Source organism: Pygocentrus nattereri, chromosome 11 (genome assembly GCF_015220715.1).
Source record: "Pygocentrus nattereri isolate fPygNat1 chromosome 11, fPygNat1.pri, whole genome shotgun sequence".
In the NCBI taxonomy this organism is placed as follows: Eukaryota; Metazoa; Chordata; class Actinopteri; order Characiformes; family Serrasalmidae; genus Pygocentrus; species Pygocentrus nattereri.
In genome coordinates this window covers 38969411-38988604 of record NC_051221.1, presented here as the reverse complement: position 1 = coordinate 38988604, position 19194 = coordinate 38969411, and the positions used below count along the sequence as shown (strand labels likewise).

General features: G+C 41.2%; 2 protein-coding genes and 1 long non-coding RNA gene across 4 annotated transcripts in view; 1 reads left to right on the top strand and 2 right to left on the bottom strand.

Annotated features, from left to right (window-relative positions):
* Positions 1-11324, bottom strand: part of LOC119264255 — a 41272-nt gene extending 29948 nt beyond the window's left edge. The window contains exon 1 of the long non-coding RNA XR_005130912.1: positions 10958-11324. This is a non-coding gene — a long non-coding RNA (uncharacterized LOC119264255). The remainder of the gene's footprint in view (positions 1-10957) is intronic.
* The window catches only part of ccdc146 (coiled-coil domain containing 146), a 53718-nt gene extending 39614 nt beyond the window's left edge, over positions 1-14104 (top strand). The window contains exons 15-19 of the mRNA XM_017706424.2: positions 1531-1759; positions 9324-9452; positions 9532-9669; positions 12784-13032; positions 13826-14104. Coding sequence (XP_017561913.1) covers positions 1531-1759; positions 9324-9452; positions 9532-9669; positions 12784-13032; positions 13826-14026 — 946 coding nt within the window. The 3' untranslated portion in view covers positions 14027-14104. The remainder of the gene's footprint in view (positions 1-1530; positions 1760-9323; positions 9453-9531; positions 9670-12783; positions 13033-13825) is intronic.
* Positions 14105-14826: 722 nt separating this feature from the next.
* The window catches only part of LOC108432537 (gamma-secretase activating protein), a 32353-nt gene continuing 27985 nt past the window's right edge, over positions 14827-19194 (bottom strand). For both annotated transcript variants that reach the window (XM_017706425.2, XM_017706427.2), the window contains 4 exons: positions 17271-17332; positions 16643-16747; positions 15475-15571; positions 14827-15381 (listed from right to left, as the gene is read on the bottom strand). In XM_017706425.2, coding sequence (XP_017561914.1) covers positions 15281-15381; positions 15475-15571; positions 16643-16747; positions 17271-17332 — 365 coding nt within the window. In that variant the 3' untranslated portion in view covers positions 14827-15280. The remainder of the gene's footprint in view (positions 15382-15474; positions 15572-16642; positions 16748-17270; positions 17333-19194) is intronic.

Below are 19194 nucleotides of genomic sequence, written 5' to 3'. Positions count from 1 at the left end.
AGTGAACAATCAAGGCGTATCACTGTGCCAACCAGCACCCTGGGTTTCAATTTCTTGCCCAAGCAAGCACATCACATTATGCCAGTAAGGGTTTTTGAACAATACTTCTAACACTACATTCACCTATTCTATATAAGAGAATTCCATATGTCTAAATGTAAAAAACACGATTTCCTCTCTTTGGTGTATAAAATTGGCTAGCAATTACCCTAGCAATTATCATAAACGGCATGCTGAATTCATCAAACACTTGCCTAATGGATAAACCAGACTTGCTTATGTGGTGCCTGATACTGTGTGGCATGCTATTATTTATAAAATGGACTTGATCAACTTTGTATAGGTAAAACTTCCTGAATTTCATATGAATCTTTGTCCTTTATAATAGACAATAGTATGTTTTAAAGAACAGGAATCGGCAGATATTGTTGCTTCCGAGTTGGACCTTGCTTTTTGAGAATTGACCCTCACATGACAGTATTGATGCTATGTGTTTTCTTTAGGCAGTAAACTGAATATATATATATATATATATATATATATATATATATATATTAAACTGATGGTGAAAAAGGTTTTAAAATTATCTAAGCAAATAATAATATAGGAACTATGTTTTCTTTCACCCTGCCACGCCTGCCGTTTCTGGCGCCCCCGTCCTCCCTACACCTGTCACTGACGGTGAACTCCTACCTATGAACTCCAATTCCCACAATGCCCCGGACTCTAGCATCACCGATCACATGACACTCACTAGATTTCAGTCAGTTTTAGATTACCTACACCTATGTTCTTCAATATATATAGTTCTATATATATAGCCTCCATTGTTTCCTTGCTGAGTATTGTTTATGGTTCATCCCCTTCATTACAAAGTGTTCCCTTTCGCTGTTCTTGTTTTTTCCGTGTATTTTTGCCTTGCCTCCTTTATTGATCTGCTGTGCTTCGACCATGGACTGTCTTACCTCTCTGGTATGTTATGCATTTGGTTTATTGGTTTAACGTTACGGCTCTGGGCTGTTTTTGACTGCTCTATTCGATTTGCCTCTTTTAATAAAGCCTCTGCAATCTATCCGTGCTTGTCTCCTCCCTGTCCAGACTGGCACAGATAGCTGCATGAGATGCAGTGAATGTTTTATAATGGTAGATCATTTAGAGTTCTATCCCTGAAGAGACAGTTTACTGAATACTAATACAACGGCTTTCAAATATAAGTTTAATGTCCAGTTTTTATCATTGGTTTTCATTGGCAATGGTGTTGCCCGTCCCTAATACAGAGCCACATAAGCAAGTTTATTCGACATTGGCAACTTGATGTGGTGTGAGGCAAGTGTTTGATGATTTAGGCATACCATTTTGCACGGTGGGGTTGGGGGCTTCTTTTTACTAGGTACTTTAGCCTTTTAACTCCCGTCGCTGAAGAATTGCTAAAAGCACCAAACATCTCTTGGCTAATTTACTACAAGTGATCCTGATATATTTTGGGAGTGGGTTTTTTTGACATTTTTGTCCATTTTGTGTGTCTGACAGGGGTGTACAGCTATTGGAGAGAGAGGAGGAGATGTGCATCTTCTATGAGAAGGTGAACGTGCAGGAGAGCTTGATCCGTGAAGGAACTCTGGAGATCCAGGCGCTGGAGGAGGAGATCCGCTCCCTCAGGATGCTCATTACTGAGGAGACGAGGCAAATTGATGTGTGCAAGAAACAGGTGCCCTGCAAAAGAGCTCTGGAGGAGGAGAGCACCTTACTGCAGATACAGGTACTGTTTTTTGTCTTTTAAACATATGTTTCCTTGATTTTCTGAGTGAAAATAACACATTCTATACTACCAAAGACAAGACACTTCATAGTTTTGCTATTTTGACTTATCTTTCAGTGTACGCTGGCATGCACACCTATGCTGTGCTGGAAGAGCTGCAATTCGGCCTTTCACTCACATAAACATTCATCTTCTTATCAGTGTCTATAATGCAAATAATGTGAAGAATGTAAAATAATGTAAATATAAAGGCCAGAGCAAATGTATTGTATGAAAATATTACAAACATTTGATTCCTGCTGTAGGTGGCTTACGTCTCTATATTTTAAAGCAGGCTTACCATTTATAGTCAAACTGCTGCAGAAAGAATGCACAGAGTGAAAAGTGTAATAAATGAACTGCCCTCCTAGTTTTATACTGTGCCGTGTTTAAACATCAGGCTTGCTTAACATCAACATCTCCTGTATGAAACTGTCTAAAACAAAACACTTAAATGACACGATAAAGTTACTGCTTACTCTAAGCTGAGTGCTGATGGCATTAGGAAAAAAGTCCAACGCCCTGGTAATGCTTTTACTGTTCGCAGTGACATGCTGCAAACCAAATGGATTTATAATGGCTTTGCAATGCACACGGAGCCAGATCTATGCTACATGGTCAAAGTATGTGGACTCTCTTCTGATTACTATGTTCATGTGTTTCACCCATATTAGCGTACAGGGGTATAAGCATAAGCATGAAGACATGCAATCTCCAAAGATAAAGACTGTCAGTAGAATGAATCATACTGAAGAGCTTGTCATACTGTCATAAGATGCCTCCTTTGCCACAAGATACTTTTTTTCCCTGCTAGATCTTCCCTGTTCAGCTGTAAGTGCTTGTGTTGTAAAGTGTAAGTTTCTAAGAGCAACAACAGCTCAGCCATGAAGCGGTATACATGCAAACTCAGAGAGCGGAGCTGATGAGTGCACAAGCACATATTGTGTAAAAATCACCCGTCATCACTAAAGAGTTCCAAACTGACTTTAAAAGCAACATCAATACAAGAACTGTGCATCAGGAGCTTCATGACATGGTCAAGCAGCTTTACATAAGCTTAAAATTATTACGTACAATCCCAAGTGTTGACTGGTGTAGTGCGAACACACCACCACTGGACTGAAACAGTTTCAACATGTTCTCTGCAGTGACGAATCACACTTCACAGTCTGGCAGTCAGATGTTTGGGGGAATCTGGGATTTGTGGATGCCAGGAGAAAGCTACCTATGTAAAGTGCTAACAGTAAAGTTTGGCAGAGGAGGGATAATGGTCTGGGTTTTTTTTTTGCTATAGGATACAAAGACATTTCAGACAGTTCCATGCTTCCAACCTTGTGGCAGCAAGTTTGGGGAAGACCCTTTCCTATTCCAGCATGACTGGGCCCCTGTGCACAAAGCAAGCTTCATACAGCCATGGTTTGATGGTTTTAGTGTGGAGGAACTCCAGTGGCCTGCACAGAGCCATGACCTCAACTCCACTGAAGACCTTTGAGATAAATTGAAATGCTGATTGTGAGCCAGGCCGTCTCAACCAACATCAGTGACTGATGTCACAAATAGTCTTTTGACAGAATGGGCACAAATTTCTGGAAACACACTCCAAAATCTTTCCAGAAGTGTGCTGGCTGTTATATTAAATTTGTAATGTCCTTTGGGGACGTTGCTGCAAATGTACACCTGATTTACAGGAAAGATATTGCAATATATCGTGCTGCGCTTATATATTTTATTGCATTGCACTGTGTATTGTAGTGTGGGCGGCACGGTGGCGTGGTGGGTAGCGCTGTCGCCTCACAGCAAGGGGGACCTGGGTTCGATTCCCCGGCCAGGTGATCAGGCTCCTCTCTGTGTGGAGTTTGCATGTTCTCCCCGTGTCTGTGTGGGTTTCCTCCGGGTTCTCCGGTTTCCTCCCACAGTCAAAAGACATGCAGTCAGGCCAATTGGACATGCTAAGTTGCCCCTGGGTGTGAGTGACTGTCTGTGTCTGTCTGCTCTGCGATGGACTGGCGACCTGTCCAGGGTGTATCCTGCCTTCTGCCCGAAGACTGCTGGGATAGGCTCCAGCACCCCCTCGCGACCCTGACGGAGAAGCGGCTTAGAAAATGGATGGATGGACGGATGTGTATTGTAGTTTACTGTATTGTACGGCACAGAGTTCTGTGTTCAACTTTGCTCCTTTTTCTCTGAGCATCTACAGGGACTTTTGTTTCTAGCAGTATCTGAGCTCAGGACTGGCTTTCTCTTTAACCTACTGGTAACTAGCAAAGATACTTTCTCTAGATAGACAAAGCACTTCTTGTAAGTCACTCTGGATAAGAGCGTCTGCTAAACGCTGTAAATGTAAATGTAGATAAACTTTGATGGAAAAACAGCCATCATTACTTTTAATGTCTCCACATATTTTCTGCATGATCATCCTGTTTTGTACAGTCCTCTTTCAAATGCATGTGTCGTAGAAGGCAGAGAAACACATTTTACAACCCCAATTCCAATGAAGTTGGGATGTTGTGTAAAACATAAATAAAAACAGAATACGATGATTAGCAAATCCTTTTCAACCTGTATTCAGTTGAATACACTACAAAGACAAGATATTTAATGTTCAAACGGATAAACTTTATTGTTTTTTGCAAATATTCACTCATTTTGTATTTGAAAAAAACACCTGTTTGGAACATTCCACAGGTGAACAGGTTAATTTGAAACAGGTGAGTGCCATGATTGGGTATAAAGGGAGCATCCCTGAAAGGCTCAGTCGTTCACAAGCAAGGACGGGGCGAGGTTCACCACTTTGTGAACAACTGCGTGAGCAAATAGTCCAACAGTTTAAGACCAACGTTTCTCAACGTGCAACTGCAAGGAATTTAGGGATTTCATCATCTACAGTCCATAATATCATCAAAAGATTCAGAGAATCTGGAGAAATCTCTGCAAGTAAGCGGCAAGGCAGAAAACCAACATTGAATGCCCGTGACCTTCGATCCCTCAGGAGGAACTGCATTAAAAACCGACATCATTCTGTAATGGATATTCCCACATGGGCTCAGGAACACTTCAGAAAACCACTGTCAGTGAACACAGTTCGTCGCTCCATCTACAAGTGCAAGTTAAAACTCTGCCATGCAAAACAAAAGCCAAATATCAACACCACCCAGAAACGCCGCCGGCTTCTCTGGGCCGAGCTCATCTGAGATGGACTGACGCAAAGTGGAAAAGTGTCCTGTGGTCTGACGCGTCCACATTTCACACTGTTTTTGGAATTCATGGACGTCGTGTCCTCCGTGCCAAAGAGGAAAAGGACTGTCCGGATTGTTTTCAGCGCAAAGTTCAAAAGCCAGCATCTCTGATGGTGTGGGGGGCTGTTAGTGCCCATGGCATGGGTAACTGGCACATCTGTGAAGGCACCATTAATGCTGAAAGGTACATACAGGTTTTGGAGCAACATCTGCTGCCATCCAAGCAGCGTCTTTTTCAGGGACGTCCTGCTTATTTCAGCAAGACGATGCCAAGCCACATTCTGCACGTGTTACAACAGCGTGGCTTCGTAGTAAAAGAGTGCGGGTACCAGACTGGCCTGCCTGCAGTCCAAACCGTCTCCCATTGAAAATGTGCGGCGCAAAATACGACAACGGAGACCCCGGACTGTTGAGCAACTGAAGTTGTACATCAAGCAAAAATGGGAAAGAATTCCACCTACAAAGCTTCAACAATCAGTGTCCTCAGTTTCCAAACGCTTATTGAGTGTTAAAAGGAAAGGTGATGTAACACAGTGGTAAACACGCCCCTGTCCCAACTTCTTTGGAACGTGTTGCAGGCATCAAATTCAAAATGAGTGAATATTTGCAAAAAGCAATAAAATTGATCCATTTGAACATTAAATATCTTGTCGTTGTAGTGCATTCAATTGAATGTTTGTTGAAAAGGATTTGCAAATCATCGTATTCTGTTTTTATTTATGTTTTACACAACGTCCCAACTTCATTGGAATTGGCGTTGTATGTTTTTACATACTTGTCACCTAGAAACTGCACGTTCAGGCTTATACACCCGTTTTGTACATAACAAGCAGTTGCTTTAATTTAAAAAAAGTACACACGTTTTGGTTTGTAAAAAAAGTTGTTTGAGATGTTTCCACCTTTAATTCACCTTTATGTTGCAATGTTGGTTTCCCTGACTTCTCCATAACCTACTCATTAGGAACTTTATTTTATGTTTTTAGTTCTAGTATTTTTTCTCGTTGGAATCATTACACAAGAAATCAAAATTCTCTGCCATATAGAGCTGATAGAGCACCTATTGTTTAGAAAGGCTGTAGCATTTTCTGAACATCTCTTTCTGTAAGAGCTGAAAAGTGCCAGCATTCCTTTGAGAACTCTGTTGTTCAGTCCAGCTCTACCTCACTGCCATGCTGCTTGTGTTTGTGCTTCGCACATGAGGGAAATCTGTCTCATGAACACTAACTTTGTGTGTAAATGTGTTATTTTCCCCAGAGAAAAGTTTTTTTTTTTTCTTCAACTTTTCAGGTATCAACAAACAAGTTTTGTTGACATTCCTAAAATTTCCATTTCCATAGCCTGCACTGACTTTTGGATGGAAACTATCGAGTCTTTTAGAGTGACTGCTAAAGGTTCCGGTAGGACAGATGTCCAGAATTTAATTCTACATTTTCCATCCATTGAGAGTGAAACGATCCTTCCCTGTTACTGACATTTGCACCCTGAGGTTTATTTATGGTGTAGATGTCTTTCAGGGCATCGGCTCACTGAAGACTTCCACATGTATTCCTGTTTTAATGAAGGTGTGAGAGACATTAGGGAGATCTCCAGTCTGCCTTGATTCACAGACCGCAGACAGTCACTACTTCCTGAAGATGCTGTAGAATTTCTGACTGCCCAGCACACATTTAAAAAAACACCCCACCTGACACACAAAGCTCTTTTTGCTAGAATTTTCTGACTTCAGGTCCATTTGGGAGTTTAGTTTGGGAGGTTTAGTAGACCTGTATCACTTATTGCTGAGAGTTTTCTGCTCTAATTCTTTTCTGAATTGTTTGTTGAATGTTCTCAATGTTATCGTGAGGTCAGAGTTGCATGAGCGAGCCAGTTCTCAGTGTTTTTCTCGTCACGCCCTTTTGAGCTGGAACGCAGCAGTAAGCCGTTTTTGTAGTAGCTTCAGAGTCTTCTGTATAGGGCCTTTAGTGTAAAACACAACTCTTCCTTGCAAGATTGGTGCAGATTTGTTTGTGCCTTTGACTGCAGTGATGCCAGACAAAAGGATGCAAAATATCTCCCACACACACACTTGTTGGCGCCGTATGTTTTCTGTGTTGTGACATAGTTGGAGCTGCAGGGTATGTTCATGTTTTTTCCCATTGGAATCATTACAGCAGAGATCATATTTCTCTGCCATATAGAGATGTTAGAGAACTTTCCATTTAAAAAGGCTGTAATGTTTTCTGAACATCTCTCTGTAAGAGCTGGATAGTGCCAGCATTCCTTTTAAAAACAGCTTCGAGTCCAGCTCACTCACTGCCATTGCTCTTTGTGTTTCATGTAAGAGGTGCATGAGGGAAATCTGTCTCAGGATACTTAATTTATGCATAAATGTGTTATTTTTCCCAGAAAAATGTTTCCAGCGTTGGTGTCTGCAAGATGCAAAATCCCTCTGTGACAAACACATACTTGTTGGTGTCTGATGTTTTCTGTATTGTGATGTAGATGGAGCAGCAGTGTATGGGCATGCGTCTGTATCTCGTTAAGTGACACAGCTTTGATCAGCTATAAATCAGTATCACTGCTCATTCAGAGAGGAGCCAACTATCTCAAGGGTGTCTTCTTCTACAGCAGGATTCCTAGAGTCAGACTTTAATTAAAAATCTTCGCTGCAAATGTGTTCAAGATTTGGTAGGTCACTAAAACTGTCCCCGTCAGACAAACAGGGCTCGACGCTTTCATCAGTCAAACTCCGCTCTTGCTTGCTGTGTTTGAATTAGTTGGATGGTGAGAAGCAAAAAAATGCAACCAACTTCGAAGACTGAACTTTGGAGGTGTGGAAAAATATTTATGCATATTTGAAATTTCATACATATATTGACCTTTTGGTCTGGTGCACAACAGATTTTCAACAAGTCAAAACACCTCAAACAGTAAACAGCTCCATTTCCTAAAAAGTTGGGACATTGTGCGAAATGTAGATAAAAACAAAACGCAATGATATGCAATTCATTTAAACCCTATATGTTATTGAAAATAGTACAAATACCACATATATTGAAACTGAAATTGTATTGTTATTTTGAAAATTATACACCCATTTTGAATTTGATGCCAGCAACACATTACAAAAAGTTGGGACGGGGGCCTGTTTACTATTGTGCTTCATCACCTCTTCTTTTAACAACACTCTGTGTTTGGGAACTGACCAGCTGCTCTTCTGAAAGTGAAATGTTTCCCATTCTTGTTTGATGTAGGATTTCAGCTGCTCAACAGTTTGGGGTCTCCTTTGTTGTATTTTTCATTTCATAATGCACCAAATGTTATCAGTGGTGACAGGTCTGGACTGCAAGAAGGCCAGTTTAGCACAAAGGTTTTTTACCATGGAGCCATGCTGTTGTGATGCATGCAGAATGTGGTTTAACATCGTCTTGCTGAAATAACCAAGGCCTTCCCTGAAAAAGAAGTCTGGATGGCAGCATATGTGGCCAAAACATGTATATCATTCAGCATTAATGGAGCCTTCACAGATGTGCATGTCACTAATGCCCCCCTAAACCATCATGAATACTGGCTTTTGAAGTGTGCACTGATGGCCTAGAGGACACAGTGTCCATGATTTCCAAAAAGAAATTAAAATGCGGATCCATACAGTTACTTCCACTACAGAATCATGTCTGTTTATAATGCAGTGCCATCTGAGGGCCAAAAGATCACGGCCAGCAAATACTGTTTTTTGGCCTTGTCCCTTGCATACAGAGATTTCTCCAGATTCTCTGAATCTTTTAATGATATGATGTACCTCTCTCTGGTGTTTTTTTTTATACCCAGTGATGTTACTGACCTGTTGCCAATAAACCACCAAGTATTTCTTTTTTTTTTTCCTTTTTTTTTAAAGCATTACACAATTTTGGCAGCCTATTGTCGCCCCTGTCCCAAATTTTGGAATGCTGTTGGCATCAGATTCAAAATGGGTAAATATTTTTCACAAAACAATCAAATTTTTCAGTTTCAACATTTGATATGATGTCTTTGTACAATTTTCAATGAAATATAGGGTTTAAATGATTTGCACATTGTTGCATTTTGTTTTTATTTACATTTTGCACAGCATCCCAACTTTTTTTTTTTTTTTGCATAATTGTTGAACTCAGTGAACTTAAAAATTCCTCAGCATTTTCTTCTGTATTTTTGTCTCAGAAATGTCCTCCTAGGATGAGTTTCACCGTGGATTAGTTTCTAAACTTGCCACTTTTTTCACTGCTCATGAGTTTTCATGTCTGATTAGAGTTCATGGTGTGTGTTTGTGACAGCTGTCCGAGTGTAAGGACCGCCTGTTGTTTCTGGAGAAGAGTCTCGAGGACCAAGCTACAGAGAAGCGATCACGTAAGCTGAGTGGTGAAGACCCGTCTCCTGTAGAACTCATCAAGAAGATAGAACAGGTAGGATGCAGTTAAACTTCACTGTTGTACTACGATGGAATTTGCATAGCCATTTCATTGTGCTTTTCATTGTGTGTAGCTGGAAGAGCGTCTAGCAGAGAGAGAGGCTCAGCTGTTGGAAAAAGAGCTAGTTTATGAACAGGTGACACGATTGTCCCAAAACATCCGTGCCAAGGCAGAGAATGGTAAAGAGGACACACTAAAACTGGCCAAGAGGGTAAGCAGAGACACACAAAGGCTCACACTGACACTCAGAATCTTCACAGCAATCTATCTTTTGGGAAAGGATGTCGGCAACCCTACTATCTGTGCTAGATGTTTGTAGACTGATCTCCCACTGAACCTAACATTAACAAAGCATATCACAGACACACATGCTGCTCTCATTCCCTCACTATCCCTTCAGCAGAATGTCACATTATCTCTAAGCACTGAGTGTTGTATTAAAAGTACACTAAATATCCAAAAGTACCATTTTAGTCAATGAATTTATGTACTTTAAGCTTTTTATGATAGAATTGTTTAATCACGATCCCCACAGAACAGCAATGGCAATAGAACGATGCGCTGTGGAGCACCTGCACATGAACTTAAGATCACTATGCCCACTGACAACGTCAAGCACTGTAACTGTGTTCTTTGGAGAGGTGGAGCTCCGTCTAGTACCTCTGGGAAGAGTCGGAGCAGCAATTGAAATCCAGAACTAACCATCTAACATCAGTACCTGACCTGTCTAATGCCCTTGTGGCTGAATGCTAAAATCCTCACAGCAATGTTTCAGCATCTCTTCTCAGAAGAGGATGTTACTGCAGGAAAGGGGGAAAATACTATAAAATACTATTAAATAGGCATGTGACGATACACTCAGCTCACGAGACGAGACGATATTGGGTTCACGAGAACGAGACGAGATTTTAAGAAAAGTAAAATGACGTGTATGGCATTGTTTTCATACAATGTCAATACAATTGTTTTCATACATACGGTCCGTGTCTTATCAGTCACTCTCTTGCCATTTATCATTTCCGCCGGGTACCCAAAATGCTGCCAAACAAACGATTTGAAAGTGGCGGGGGCATCTTCAATAGTAATACCTGTATTTTCCGACGTCATTCTGGCTGCTTGCTGGATCACAAATCCCGTGAGACAGATTTTTAACGCGACGAGAAATATCACTGAGATACATCTCACGAGATCTCGTCACACCCCTACTATTAAATGAGCAGGTGTCTGCAAACTTTTGGACATGCAGTACAGACCAAAAGTTTGGACACACCTTCTCATTCAAAGAGTTTTCTTTATTTTCATGACTATGAATATTGTAGATTCACACTGAAGGCATCAAAACTATGAATTAACACGTGGAATTATATACTTAACAAAAAAGTGTGAAACAACTGAAAGTATGTCTTATCTTCTAGGTTCTTCAAAGTAGCCACCTTTTGCTTTGATTACTGCTTCGCACACTCTTGGCATTCTTTTGATGAGCTTCAAGCGGTACTCACCTGAAATGGTGTTCCAACAGTCTTGAAGGAGTTCCCAGAGATGCTTAGCACTTGTTGGCTCTTTTGCCTTCACTCTGCGGTCCAGCTCACCCCAAACCATCTCGATTGGGTTCAGGTCCGGTGACTGTGGAGGCCAGGTCATCTGGCGCAGCACCCCATCACTCTCCTTCTTGGTCAAATAGCCCTTACACAGCCAGGAGGTGTGTTTGGGGTCATTGTCCTGTTGAAAAATAAATGATGGTCCAACTAAACGCCAACCGGATGGAATAGCATTCCGCTGCAAGATGCTGTGGTAGCCATGCTGGTTCAGTATGCCTTCAATTTTAAATAAATCCACAACAGTGTCACCAGCAAAGCACCCCCACACCATCACACCTCCTCCTCCATGCTTCACAGTGGGAACCAGGCATGTAGAGTCCATCTGTTCACCTTTTCTGCGTCGCACAAAGACACGGTGGTTTGAACCAAAGATCTCAAATTTGGACTCATCAGACCAAAGCACAGATTTCCACTGGTCTAATGTCCATTCCATGTGTTCTTTAGCCCAAACAAGTCTCTTCTGCTTGTTGCCTGTCCTTAGCAGTGGTTTCCTAGCTGCTATTTAACCATGAAGGCCTGATGCATGCAGTCTCCTCTTAACAGTTGTTCTAGAGATGTGTCTGCTGCTAGAACTCTGTGTGGCTTTGACCTGGTCTCTAATCTGAGCTGCTGTTAACCTGCGATTTCTGAGGCTGGTGACTCGGATGAACTTATCCTCCGCAGCAGAGGTGACTCTTGGTCTTCCTTTCCTGGGGCGGTCCTCATGTGAGCCAGTTTCTTTGTAGCGCTTGATGGTTTTTGCGACTGCACTTGGGGATACTTTCAAAGTTTTCTCAATTTTTCGGACTGACTGACCTTCATTTCTTAAAGTAATGATGGCCACTCGTTTTTCTTTACTTAGCTGCTTTTTTCTTGCCATAATACAAATTCTAACAGTCTATTCAGTAGGACTATCAGCTGTGTATCCACCTGACTTCTGCACAACACAACTGATGGTCCCAACCTCATTTATAAGGCAAGAAATCCCACTTATTAAACCTGACAGGGCACACCTGTGAAGTGAAAACCATTTCAGGTGACTACCTCTTGAAGCTCATCAAGAGAATGCCAAGAGTGTGCGAAGCAGTAATCAAAGCAAAAGGTGGCTACTTTGAAGAACCTAGAAGATAAGACATACTTTCAGTTGTTTCACACTTTTTTGTCAAGTATATAATTCCACATGTGTTAATTCATAGTTTTGATGCCTTCAGTGTGAATCTACAATATTCATAGTCATGAAAATAAAGAAAACTCTTTGAATGAGAAGGTGTGTCCAAACTTTTGGTCTGTACTGTATAGTGTATGATTGAAAGGATGTGTTGAGCCAAGTTGACTTAGAGTGTGTGTGTGTATGTATGTGTGTGTATATATATATATATATATATATATATATATATATATATATATATATATATATATATATATATATATATATATAAATAAAACCGTGCATTTAAAGCCTAATGCAGCCTCAAGTTTCCTTTATGTACTGATAATATGCTTAAGAAAATAGTGTAGAACACAGAAACTCCTCCACTGCACTGGAGCTACAGGGCTAATATAGCTAACAGGTACCCCACCAATTAGCATTGTGTAAATGGCATGTCATAATCATCACACATCTCACCCCATGTGGAGTTGAGGGAGAGAAAGAGAGAGATGCCACTACAGAGTAAATTAATTACCTAGCTACTGTAGTGTCTGTATTGTCTTTTCTGCAGTGAGCTGTGCTGCACGTGTCTCCTCAGGTGAATGAATTTCAGAGCCGCATTAAGGACTACACTAAGAAGCTGATGGCTGTGGTGTCAGAGTTAGCCATGCGGCAGGCTCAGGCGCTGTGCCTCCAGCAGGAGCTTCGTGAGAGGGAGCTGCAGCTGGACTCGTGCCAGAGGAGGTTGGAGCAGGGTCTGCCACCGTCAGACAGCATAGAGCAGGAGTGGCAGCGCTGCCTCAGAGAACAGCACCGCCACCAAGCAGATGCAGAGGAGAAAGCCCGGGTCAGCCTCACCATCCTCATACATACACAGACACTATATCTAGTACACATTCTGAATACACAGGACATCTAGCTTTTTAAAACGTTCGTTCTAATAGCCGTTTTCTATGTCAGTTTTTACTAATCTACAAATTAAACACTAACAAGATTTGAACAGTATCACATAATATTTGCAATCTTGCAAATAATGCTGTAGGCCACATTTTACTTTTTTGTTGTAATGTCAGTTCTCAAACTTTTCATTTAACCCACATTTTGGCAAACAGATTTTAAATATGTACTTTTAACAATAGTTTGCAAAAGAAAACATATTGTTGAGATAATCGGCTCTTCATGAAAAGTAAGACACATTGGTGAACATGAAGCTGAATGTTGTAAAATATACTCAAATATTCATAAATAGCATAAAAACTCAAATTTCAAAAGAAGTCAAGGTGCAATGTATGTAAACACCCTTTGTCTGTAACAGTGGTTCTCAAATCAGTCCACAAGGACCCCCAGATGGTCCACGTTATCTTAAACCCAACTTCCAACACAGGGATTGAGCAAGAGCATGGATTGTCTGGGGGCCCCTGAGGACTAGTTTGGGAACCACTGGTCTCTGCTATCATGCATGCCTGTTGGTTCTCTGAGCAGACCTTAGTGCCCACTTGCCATTACTTTACAGTGCTAAGACATTTTGGCAGGATAAGCAAGGACCGTAGGATCTCAAGGATCTCAAAAATTGTATAATTTACAAAGAGTGAGAGTTGAGAGTGCTGATGACGTCTAGTACGTTTCCCATTTCATTTTAGATTGCTGAGGAGGAAGAAAGAAATCTGCTTCCAAATGGAGTGTACACCACAGCAGAGACCCGCCCCAATGCTTATATCCCAGGTGAAGACCCCCTACCTTTACCCAAGCCATACGGCGCGCTGGCTCCCTTCAAACCCAGCGAGCCCGGGACCAACATGCGCCACATCCGCAAGCCTCAGCCCAAACCTATAGAGATCTAGAGGACTAATATCCACAGCACATCCTCGTAACATGAAACAGTAAAAAAAAGAAAAAAGTAAAGATGTCTTCCCCTTTCATTAGTGAACTGTCATTTTTCCTCAGAACGGTTTTTATTGGCTGAGAGGAATAAACAACTATTTCATATGTTTTTCATTTGAGAGCTCATGCTTTCTGGCTGAGGCTGGTTTTGGTTGTGCCTTAACTGTAACTTGAGTGTTTGTGCGGGGAATTCAGAGATATGCTGCAAACCTGCCAGGGCTGGAGGCCTGGAAGGGTTCGAGTCATACTGCGTGTTCTCCAGAGCCAAGCTTACAGTCACTACAGAGTAATTAATCAAAAGCTTACTGAACGTTCTGATCTGTGTCTGAATTGGTTAGGATTTGCCTTATTACTGCAACAGATGTGACAGCTACTATAGAAAAATACTTTTCTTCTGTTCTGGTTTACATATATACCATCAAACACTCTTATAGTGACTCAGACACAGCAGAAGCTTCAGACAGCCCACCTGTTTCCACTTGCTGGTTTAGTAACCAAACCCTTCATTATGCCTCTAGCAGTAGATGGACAGTGGGTGGAATACAGGAAATCCTATTGAATGAAAGACTGGGAGAAGAGCTGGGTGGGGGACTGGGCACTGAGCACAGAGCACAGGGCACAGTCATGGGTTACAACAATCCCTCATTCAGCTTAGTCAATAATTAAGTAGCAGTGTAAACAGTGGCATGGCATTGTATAGTAATCCTCTTCTATTACAGGAAATGGGCAATAAAGAGAGAGGACTCATTGACAACAGACAGAAACCAAGCTCACATATTTTTAGTTTTTGTCATTAACAGTTATGTAAACACTGACATCGTATAGAAAATCCCTTTTGAAAATCAGTTATGTAAAAGTTAACTGTGTTAAAGATGGTGGAGAAGCTGTAATGTAGATTTTTCCCCGCATTTCCCAATCAAAACTAGCAGGCGTTTGTGTGTGTTTACATTTGGGTGCCAGGTGAAGCATCTGGCGCTTCCAGTAAAATGAGTTGGACATTACAGAAGAGACTGGCAGCCTGCTGGAGCATCTGTGATTGACACAGCAGGATATTAGTCATTGTTTTTAATGTGACACAGTCTCTGAGTCTCTGTTGCTCAACATGGGATTTATTATCGGCCTGTCATATATCCGCCGAGTCTCCGTTTCAGATACGTTTTGGGATTTTTGTGTAGCCACCTCATACATTCTTTTCCCTCCTGTTTGCATTGTTGTTACTTGTGCTCCAAACCCAGCTTGATCATAGTCTGCTTCAGTGCAGTTTCTTCCACAAACCTGGCATCCACATTCTCCTGTTCTTCAAAGGGGTTTGCAGCTGCAATACAATGAAAACACGCATACAGAAAGTCAGTATATCCAAGCTGGTGAGTCTGCTCTTCATCACAGATGCATCTCTTACAGTAAATACCTTGCATTTCCATGTCGGAGAGCATGCTGGCGAGGTAGGTTAATGGCAGGAACTCAGGCCGGAAGCATGTCTTATCCCTGTCCAACTGCACTGAGCCCTGCAAAGCACATCAGATTTTGAAATTTGAATTTGTGGAGGACACAAATATTGCAGGGAACTAGTAACACTGCTAGAGATGAAAATGATATAGTACTACATAAAATGACAAGATGACAAAGGAAAAACCAACGTGAAGGTTGGGCCAACACAAGCCACCAGAATGTGCCTTGGTGTAGATTTTACTGTTTCTGGAACTTTACTAGAGAACTGCCCCCCCTCACTGTAGGGGTCAAGCATTCAGGCCTTGACTGTTCTCTTGTATATCGCCCATGTTCTCACCCACTCGTGAAGAATATAGGGAAGGATGATTCATCTGACCATATCATGTTCTTTCACATCTCTGTAGGCAGTTTTCACACCACTGAACTCCCACATGTGCATTTGTCTTTTAAATGATCAAGGAACTCTCACTTTACTGGCATGGATTGGGTCCAATTGTCCTCTTAGAAGGTGGAGTCACTGCAAATCAGTGGTCATTCAGACTGTTCACCTTTTTTTATGTTGATCCATTTCTATCTTGATGGGGATGCTTTCTGCCAGGATGACAATGCTCCCACCTACAGGGCATGAGGGGGTCCCTGAATGGTTTGATGAGTATGACTGTGATGGTCAGCATTTGTATACATGCCCCAGAACATGGGAGCATGTTATGCAGTTAATTTTATCATGCAGTACACCTGTCTGGAAGCATCTGCATTCCCTTGCTTTGTTTGTATATAATCAGAGTGTAATAATCAAGGTTTGAGTGGCAATAACAATAACAAAGCCTATTTCACTTCATTTCATTCACTTTCTGGTGTAAGTGTGCTGCTTTAATATGCAGTGGAATAATGTCATTAGTTTAAGATACTCTGTCCAGGTTGTCACAGCATAGTGCACAACACTAATATGTTCCCATTCACCCATCTAGCAATCTGATTGTTTTCCAGATTTACTGACTGTCACTTTCTTTTGGACCTTTTTTTAGTTTCAATATGATACTGTAATCATCCCTATGTAGACTGTTTAGTTGGCTGCAATCGGTTTGGGACTAAGCGGGTTTTCTTAGTGATGGAACCTCTAGACTCACCCTGGTCTTGGTGTATTTCTCTAGCCGAGTTCTCACATACTCTCTGGAGATGCAGGCTGAGCTGATAGGATGATCCCATAGCTGACACACCCTCTGTTCCATACACTAAAACCGAAATCATACATATGTGATCAGTCCATCAGACCTTTAGTCACCAAATTTAAAATTGAGTTAGTTCAAATGACCTCATGGAAACAGGCTAATTCACTTTGTTATAAACAAACATTAAGACGCTGGCCAAACTAAGTGATCTGTTTCAGAATTGTTCTTTGGCTAAAACTAACAACTTACACAACTGTGGTTATTAAATCTGGCACGTTGACGGCATTTCTCATTTCTAAAGCAAACTTAAAATAGAACGGCTTTCCAGAGTATTCAGACAAAGCAGCAGGGCTGATCTGTGTGGGGGAATTGCGATTTCTCTGTTGTATGTCCTTTGGCTGCATTAGAAACAGGAAAAAAAGGCCTTAGCTCACTAGCACACACTCACATCCCATTTCCCACTCATAATGAAAATAACTGACATCTGCAAAAACAGTGAAGACAGCTATGAGAGTTCCTCTAATCGGCCTGTATTCATTAAGACGCTGATTTGAGCGGAGCTGTCAGATACGAGCACAGACGTTACCTCAGGAAGTCTCTTCAGGACACTGAACTTCAGTTCTTCATTGCCATCACTGTTATCTAGATCTGTTAACAAGAGTTAAGGGAGAATGAGTGAGAACAAAACGCATACAAAGCACAGACATTTCTGTTTGACATCAGTAATAATATTCAGACACCTTACAGAACTTGCTCCTCCGCCACTGCACCACACCGAGGTAGTAATAACCACCCCGCCAACTGTGGTTTCGCATGTACGTTCTAATAGAACCTCGTTCTTAGTTTAACAATCTTCTGTCAGAATTAATTAGAATCCAACACCTAATTCTACAGCGTTTTTCTTCATAGGCTGCTGGTTTTGTCTCTGTGCCAGAAATTGTACAGAGGAGGATGAAATATGTGCCTTGGCACTAAAATAAACCCTGCTGAAAAGTGAGAGTTCATTTTTTAAGAGCCATAGCTCTTACTGTTTACAACCGATTATTCACCTCTGCCTGTGACTCGGTGTTTGAGTATTCCATTAAAGTTACACTGACAGTTCAGAAAGCTTTAAAGTGTCAGAGTGAGAGAATATTTTTAACTCCTTAAATGAGGTGGGTTTAGTCATGAGTATCAGCTATTGTATGTGACATAAAAGCTTTTGAGCTCCACTGAGTCATTGCCTTCACTGGAAAAGCAAATAAGCTACTCTTCAGACGAGAGCTGCACATTAAATTATTACCTCACAATATTACTGCCACACTGTGACACTGATATTGCAAACTGCACCGTGCAGCGGAGTGTTTTGATTAATAAAGATGTTCAAGGGATCTAAGAAAGATTTTTCTATATTTTTATACATTGTTTTATTTGACACATCTCTCTTTGCATATGTACACTGTAAAAGAGATTTGTTGCTTTAACTTGAAGTACATAACCTCTTGCACGATGCTGATGTTAAACGTTTAATTTTAAAGCCCTATTTGAGCTGGATTCGTTTTATCAGAGGAAGTAATTTGTGTGAGATCTGACTTGTACAGAATAAAGTGTCTGGGTAATTTTCCTAAATTACCCAGACACTTTATTCTGTACAAGTCTCACACAAATTACTTCCTCTGATAAAACGAATCCAGCTCAAATAGGGCTTTATTCCAACTTAACCTTTGGAGGCAAATGGTGATTAAAGTTATTTTCAGTCTCTTTTCTCTAAAACATATTCATTTTTTGACAGATGACTTTTGGAACCAATGAACATTAACTAACAAACAATACCCAGTTAAGCCATCATGGAAAAGAATGAGATCCTCGACTGGCAGCAAACAGATTGTATTTAAACCTGTAGAGACAGGACTCTATTTTTGCTGTATTTAAAGGTTAATTGACTCAATTGGAAGCACTGCACTCAATATGTCCAGTTTACCCCAAGACAAATGATGTTGAGACCAGGACAAGGCACAAGAAAGTTCATTTACGTTCTCGAAACTGAAACTGGGCTTGACTGCATTTACATTTATGGCATTTGGCTGGCGCTCTTATCCAGAGGGACTTACAATTGGATCATTTTACATAGGCAGGCCAAGGTGGTGTTAGGAGTCTTGCCCAAGGACTCTTATTGGTGTAGTGTCGGGTGTTTGCCCAGTTGGGGATTGAACCCCAGTCTACAGTGTAGAAGGCAGAGGTATTAACCACTACACTAACCAACCACAGTATTAGTTCACTGAATCTCTAACAATAAGTGTTGCACTCTGTTCACTTAGTACAGAGGTCACTTATAGGCGGTCCAAGTCCAGACTGACCTGGACCTATAACCTATAAATTATGGAGAATTAAAGAATTTAGACAGGGTTTTATTATTTCAATTGGCAATAGCTTTGCTTTAGAGGCCCAGGAAACTCAGACCAATCGCATGTGTTGTAAATATCACACGTGACACTACTCAGCCAATTAGATCTGTGCATTCCTATAAGCAC